General features: G+C 57.9%; 1 protein-coding gene across 5 annotated transcripts in view; it reads left to right on the top strand.

The window, feature by feature from the left end:
• Adgrb1 (adhesion G protein-coupled receptor B1) overlaps nucleotides 1–7,486 on the top strand; it is a 71,038-nt gene that overhangs the window by 44,913 nt on the left and 18,639 nt on the right. For all 5 annotated transcript variants that reach the window (XM_008851043.2, XM_008851044.2, XM_008851046.2 and 2 more), the window contains exons 18-19: nucleotides 57–198; nucleotides 5,706–5,809. In XM_008851043.2, the coding sequence (XP_008849265.1) occupies nucleotides 57–198; nucleotides 5,706–5,809 (246 nt within the window). The remainder of the gene's footprint in view (nucleotides 1–56; nucleotides 199–5,705; nucleotides 5,810–7,486) is intronic.

Below are 7,486 nucleotides of genomic sequence, written 5' to 3'. Positions count from 1 at the left end.
CGGGCGTGGGGTCCGCGCGCCGCCGCTGACGCTGTCTCCCGTCCCGCCGCCCGCAGACCCTCCTCCTCCGCCCCCCCGCAGCTCGGGCCCTGGTCGTGGCGCGGCTGCCGCACGGTGCCCCTCGACGCCCTCCGGACGCGCTGCCTGTGTGACCGGCTCTCCACCTTCGCCATCTTAGCCCAGCTCAGCGCCGACGCGGTGAGACCCTGGGCGCCAGGCGCGGGGAGCGCGGGCGGGAGCGGGAGGGCGCCGGCCCGGCCGGGGCTTGCAGGGGACCCCGCGCGCCGCAGCAGCGGTGGCCTATGGGAGTCCTGGAGAGGGTGCGTGGGAGGCGGGCGGGCGGCAGTGTGGACTTGGAGACCCCCAGGAAGTGACTGATGGGCGGGTCCTGCCTCCACGCTCCTCGGAGGCCAGGACCTTGGAGAGAGCCGGCGCTTGGGGAGCCGGGACAGGGTCCTCGCTGCTGGGACTGGGGGGACAGGGCCCTGTGCACCCCTTCTCTTGGCCTTGGCTTGCCAAAGACCAGGGGGAAGAGGAACTGCCACGTTCCCACAGCCCCCGCCCGGGTGGATCTTGGGCTGCGGAGGTGGTTGTGTCCCCAGGCAGGGCTCTGGGGGTGGTTGAGGCTGCTGGGCCCGGCCCAAGTCCCTAGGCAGGCCCCATGGTCTCAGGGGCCTCCTTTTTATGTTCTTGTGATTCTTGTGGGGGCTGCTGGTTTCTATGGAGACAACATTTCGGGCCAGCCTGCTGCCTGGGGCCCTGGGTGCTGCCCCAGCCTGCTGGGTTGGTGGGCTGTACCATAGAGCTCCTAGGAAGGCCAGAGATGTAGGGGTGGGGGCAGGGGCTGCAGAGTTGCTGGGCCAGGAGGGCCCAAGAAAGGAAGGAGCCAGGGTCTGAGCTCTGGACCTCAGCCCAGCCCTCTTGTGCAAGGGCCTGAGCTGGAATGGAAGATTCTGGGAAGAGGGCTCTCCTGGGTGTAGGCAGGCAGATCTTGCCCCTTCTCAGAGCCCAAACTCCATGTAGAGGACTCTCGGGACCTCAGAATACCTGGCTACCCACTTGTTCTCTAGAAAATGGTGAGAACACATTCTTTGAGCTGGGGTGTCACAGACTGTCAGAGCCAGGCAGGACACCTTTGACACTCTGGGAAACTGAGACCCAAGAAGGTCTAACTCCTGTTCCTGGAATGAGTCTGGACTCTTGGCAGTGACCCTTTGTGCCCTAGACTATGCAGCCCCTTCAGGTGGTCTGTGGGCAGGACAGGGGCAGTGGCTTGGGCTACCCTGGAGGCTTTCTGTAAGATTGAGGCCAGTGGAATGCCACTGCATGGCCATCCCATGAACTCTCCACTTCCACTTCTCCCAGCCCAGGGTCTGGCTGTAGGTCAGAGTTGGAGACTGGAAACACGGGTTTGCCCCTTACACACCATGTGATGCTGGGCCAGCCATCTGCCCCTTAGAGCCTTCCCTCAGGGAGGGTTACTGCTGTTGTAGACTGAGCCACTGGAGCCTAGTGGGGGTGGTGATCTTCCCAACACTGGGAGTGAGCTCAGAGTTTGGTGTGGGGGCCCTTCCAGGTAGAGCTGATCATACCAAGTGTCTCCAACAGGGAGAATGAGACCACCCTGCAGCAGGGGTCCATGGCTGCTTTTGGAGCTTCTAGCCTCATATCTGTGATTACAAAGGGGGATGCCAACTAGCATTTCAGGGCTCCCTGTCTCTGTATCCTAGATCAGGCGAGTGAGGCTGAGCTCAGAGCCAGGTTAGTAAGCCTTGGCACCCAGGGCAAGTGGTACCTTTTGAAGTCTGTTTTCTTACCTGTGTGATGGTATAGCAGTTGCCCATGCTTGACTCCAGGATTCCCCCAAAGGCAACCTGTGTCTTCTCTGAGTGGGGACCCAAGGAAGGGAGCCAATCTGAGTATGATCTCTGCCCACTTGCCACCAGAGCCCCTCTCTTTCTCTCCTTTCCGCATGACCCTCCCACACTGAGTGCTCTAGGGGTGGGACCCCACTAGAGATGCTAAGTAGAAAGGGGCCAGAAATTCAGAAGAGACCTGTCACAGTGCCCCTAGACTAGCTCACTTGTCCCCTACTGACATCTAAGTGCCTGGGACTGGGACCTTAGGCAGACCCTGGTGGTGCCCTTCAGGACTGGGGCATGTGCTCAGATGGCTGGGTAGACAGATAGGAAGAGAGGAGGCTGGGGGCTCTGGAAGCAGGCAATAGCCTTCTTCCCCCAGGGCGGGATCTAGCGGAAGTAAGGAAGTTTGGAGTGAGCTCCCAAGGGGTGCACAGGAGTTTGCCAGCCAAGCTTTGTGGGAAGAAGAGACAGCCACCCCAGTTAGGTAAGAAAGGTCCAGAGTTGCCAGGGATGGGAGGGTATGTGAGAAGTACAGGCTTGGGACAGGAAAGGCAGACAGGTGGGTGATGGAGAGGGCTTAGTTTCATTCCAGGGGAAGGAGATACAGAACAGACAGGGCGGAGACCAACAGTGGGGCTAAGGGACTAAGGGCCACACGGATCCTGGCAGGAACAAGCCAAGAGCAGCCCAGCCAGCTGTAGGGAAGTGGGCAAGGCTGAGCTAGGAGACTCTGGGGGTGGGGTGGGAGGCTAGGCGCTCCTCTCCTTGGCCGTCAGGGCTGGGCCAGCACATGGCTATTTGGGAACTGGTTCAGCATGGGCAGAGACCACATACCTAGACTACAGTGGCTCAGAAGTAGAGTGTGTGGTGCCCAGCAGCTGGGGTGGCAAACTGGGCAGGGCATGCAGTAAGGAAGACAGGACCAGGAGGTGGGAGCTGGCCGCAAGCCAGGGTGTGGGCGCAGATGCCTCTGGGCTGCGGCTGCAGGAGGTGAATAACTGCTCTGAGTCACACAAGTGAGTGGGACGTGCCACCTGCCCGCACGTGGTGAGGATGGACCAGGCAGTGTGTTTATGGCGCCTGATGCAGCCTGGCCATAGTAAACAGTCTGTGAGGCCAGTCAGTGATGGTGGTGCTTCTGGCACGTGCCTCAGACTATTAGCTGGTGGTGGCCCAGGTCTTAGTCCTGCATATAACTGGGATTGCTGCTCAGCATGTAACCTGGCTCAGGGCTCAGTATGTCACCAAGAGGAAGACAAGTATATGACCAGGGTCAGGACTCTGTGTGAGCAGGATCAGGACTCAGTGCAGTGTAACCAGGATCAGGGCTCAGTATGTGAGCCTTAATGTCAGGACTTAATTTGTGATCAGAGTCAGGGTTCAGTATGTCACCAGGATAAAGACAAGTGTGTGAGCAGGATCAGGACTTCATGTGTGATCAGGGTCAGGGCTCACTATGTGGCCAGAATTACGGCTTAGCCTGTGACCAGGATCAAGGCTCAGTGTGTACGCAGGGTCAGGACTCGGCATATGACAGTGTTTGCCCAGTTTAAGACACTGGGCATAAGTGGGATCAAGGCTCAGCATGTGCTGTGGTTAAAGAGTGACAGAGAAGGCATGATAGAGCTTCAGTCTTAGGCTGTGAGTCAGGGTAACTCATGCGCACTTGGGAGCTATAGATAGCAGTGGGGCAGAAACGGTGAAGTTGCATGGTGGGATGGAAGTGACTCTTTGGAAATGAGGTGTGTAGACCATTCAGAGAGTCAAGAGTAGGGAGTTCACAGGTTGGAAACTGGTAGCAACCCTGTAAACCCTAACCAAGACTAGCCCTTGGTGGACAGGGTAACCGGACTCCAGGGTGTTCAAGGGAATGACAGGTAGAGAACCAGAGGCTGCTTCTGATGGTGTGTTCTGAAGGCCTCTGGGAGGTGGTGAATCTCTGCTAAGAGAAAAGCCAGCCACGTGAAGCACGGGGAGAGTGCTGGGTGACGGGAGCAGCATGTACAAAGGTCCCAGGCCTGCCGAGCCTGGCACTGGAGCTGTTGTCCTGCAGAGGGTCGGCCTGGTCCCGTCTCCTCTCTGGGATTTGGGGCCTGTTTCCCGTCCTCGTGGTCTCCAGTTGGATCCTCCTAATGAGGCCTGTGGCTCTCTGACACCCCGCCCCACAGATTGTTGCTCTCCCCTTCTCATTCCACGGCAGCCAGCAGCCAAGGCTGTCAGGAATGACCCTGAGCTGGTAGGAGAGGCGGGCGGGCTGGGGGTGTCTGGCGGCTGCCAGGCCTAATGCAGGCAGACAAGACAGATGGCCACAGAGGTCGGAAGTAGAGCCAGCCACGGCACGGGCATGAGCTACTTGCTCGGTCGCTTGTGACCTGCCCAGAGCCCTGGAATGTTTGTTGGCCACAGCCCGCGCCTGTCCCCGTCACCTGGCCTCCTGTCAGCTTGGACTCGGACTCTTCACTGGTAAAGTCACAGTGCAATGTGATCCCAGCAGGCTCGCTGCCTGGAGAATGGTGCTCAGCAGCTGGCTGTGGGAACACAGCACTCTCCCCACTTGCTCTTCACAATTGTGACTAGAGACTAAGACACCCCAGCTGGTCACCCAGGTCTCCTACAGGACCGAAAGGCCTAGAGCAATCAAAGGGGCCTGCTGCTTTACATGACAGGAGTTGAGCCTCTTTCCTAAGGAGGCCTGGCTGGAGCACAGGTAGCCGTCATGCCGAGGAGCACACTTGGTGCCGGGGCCAGGGCATGAGTGCCTGCCTGCTTGTGCCAGGGTGTATGTGTCTGCGTGCATCTCTGGTACATGGGTATCTGTGTGTGTGTGTGTGAGGCATGTGACCTGTCAGGCATGTTACTCTGAGGATGGAGCCTAGTTGGGCCACCTCAGGTCTCCTTTTGTCCTAGAATGGGGACACAAGGAATCAGGGAAGAGGAGCTGAGGTGATCCAGAGCTGCTTCTGATGCCTCTGTGGCCTACAGCCTAGGATGCCACACGGCTCATAGTGTGAGCCATGGGCGGGCTGTATGAACATGTGAGAGAGAGAGAGAGAGGGAGGGAGGGAGAATGCCGGGGCCTGTCCGCTAGGATGCCACACGGCTCATAGTGTGAGCCATGGGCGGGCTGTATGAACAAGTGAGAGAGAGAGAGAGAGGGAGGGAGGGAGAATGCCGGGGCCTGTCCATCCTGCCCCTGGAATGGGGACAAATGAGATCAGAACAGCCAAGGGCCCAGCTTGATGGAGACAGGAAAAGAGTCCGGGGCAGAGGGGCTCATTGGCGCAAAGGCCCCGAGGGAAAAACAAGGCGGTGCAGCGGTCTTTGCCGTGGGCTTGGTACCACAGCCAGCAGGGAGGGAACAGCTAAGATAGGGAGGTAAATTGAGGCACCCACAAGAGCCAGGGGTGGGAGAGAGGAGCTTTGGCAGAGGCTATGGGAAGTCCAGCTGTGCAGTGTTGGAGTTGGGGTTGCTGGCTGGTTGTGGTTGTGGTGGAGTGGCAGCTGGGGGACCACAGCGTCAGGGCCTGAGAGCCGATGACGAGGGCAGGGCTGAGCCTATGCCTCCTTCACCGCATCTGTGATATGGGGGTGAACTTTCTGTATTTGAGGAACTGTGACATGACGGAGACCGAGGGGCTGTTGCCAGACTTGTCCTGTGACTGTTATTATATCAGTGGGAACCAGTCCTCAGCAAGGGACAAGAGCTTCCCTTGGAGACGACAGCCCAGCAGAGAGTCATGGAACTGGGGTGGGAGTGCTGGGGCCGCACCTCGCCTGCCGTGGGCAGAGTGGCCAGAGTGGCATGCAGGCCTGCATCTCACTCCCTGTCTCCCCTCTCCTCAGAACATGGATAAGGCGACTGTGCCGTCCGTGACGCTCATCGTGGGCTGTGGCGTGTCCTCCCTCACCTTGCTCATGCTGGTCATCATCTACGTGTCTGTGTGGAGGTGGGTACCCATTCTGGAGCCCAGAGCTTCCCACTTCTCCCCTGTACCGTCAGCCCACTGTTGGTGTGGACACCCCATAGACTCTGGGCCGTGCCAGCCCCTTCGTCCCACACTGCTCCCCTCGCATTCCAGGTGCTGACCTGCCGCTGCTGCTGCAAAGGTTGTCACTAGGTAGCCACAGAGGCAGGGGGGTTGGACACCACACAGGTCCTTGTTCCTCTTGTACCCTGGCTACATCCCCTGACAGACGCCAGCTCCTAGCCCACACCGCAGCCAGGCACACTAAGCAAGCAGCTGTCTTTTGCCCGCCTGGGGTTCTGTGGCTACCCAGTATCCCTTGGTGCCCTCATATCTTGGCCTGCAAGCTCTCTGGGGCCAGGGATAAGCTGTGGGTACTCTAATCACCTCCTGCCCCAGGCCCCCCAAGGCTACAGGGATCAGCACAGACTCCCATGTACAGTAGGCCCTGTCTGCCCATGTGTCAGCCATGGGGTGGCAGGGCCTGTAACAAGCATCCATAGGGAGGACTCTAGTGTAGTTGAGCGAGTAGGAACCTACTTAGGTCATAGGCATGAGTGGGCACCTGTCCCTACCAGTAAATATATGTGACCATGGGATATGCCAGCAGCAGGGTGGCCATCCCCCTGCTCAGCTGCATCCAGCCCCACCCAGCAGTACTGCATGATATGAGTGCACTTACATACATGAAGGTATAACACTCATACATATAAAATTAAATTAAATTAAAAATAAATAAAAATAAAAATTTTAGAATAAATATCTTCCCCGCATATAAGTAGACTCGATGGTAGAGTGGGTGTGGAGGAGGATGATGGTTGTAGAGATGCTTAGATGGTGACGGTAATGGTTATGATGGAGGTAGTGGTGGTGGTAATGGTAGTGTTTGTGGTGGAGGTGATGTGGGTGGAAGTGGTATTGTGATAGTGATGGTAGAGGTGGTGGTGGTGATGGTAGTGGTGGTGATAATGGTGATGGTGGTGGTGGTGATGGTGGTGGTGATGGTGATGGTGGTAGTGATGGTGGTAGTTATGGGGATGGTGATGGTGGTGGTGATGGTGGCAGTCATGGGGATGGTGATGAAGGTGGTGGTGATGGTGGCAGTCATGGGGATGGTGATAGTGGTGGTGATGGTGGCAGTCATGGGGATGGTGATAGTGGTGGTGATGGTGGCAGTCATGGGGATGGTGATAGTGGTGGTGATGGTGGCAGTCATGGGGATGGTGATAGTGGTGGTGATGGTGGCAGTCATGGGGATGGTGATAGTGGTGGTGATGGTGGCAGTCATGGGGATGGTGATAGTGGTGGTGATGGTGGCAGTCATGGGGATGGTGATAGTGGTGGTGATGGTGGCAGTCATGGGGATGGTGATAGTGGTGGTGATGGTGGCAGTCATGGGGATGGTGATAGTGGTGGTGATGGTGGCAGTCATGGGGATGGTGATAGTGGTGGTGATGGTGGCAGTCATGGGGATGGTGATAGTGGTGGTGATGGTGGCAGTCATGGGGATGGTGATGGTGGCAGTGATGGTGGCAGTTATGGGGATGGTGATGGTGGCAGTCATTCGGATGGTGATGGTGGCGGCATTGGTGGCAGTCATGGGGATGGTGTTGGTGGCAGTGATGGTGGCGGTCATGGGGATGGTGATGGTGGGAGGGA

The sequence above is a fragment of the Nannospalax galili genome, unplaced genomic scaffold, assembly GCF_000622305.1.
Source record: "Nannospalax galili isolate Female #2095 unplaced genomic scaffold, S.galili_v1.0 scaffold525, whole genome shotgun sequence".
NCBI classification, from domain to species: domain Eukaryota; kingdom Metazoa; phylum Chordata; class Mammalia; order Rodentia; family Spalacidae; genus Nannospalax; species Nannospalax galili.
The sequence above is the reverse complement of the archived record's forward strand: the minus strand, read 5'-3'. Positions and strand labels throughout refer to the sequence as shown.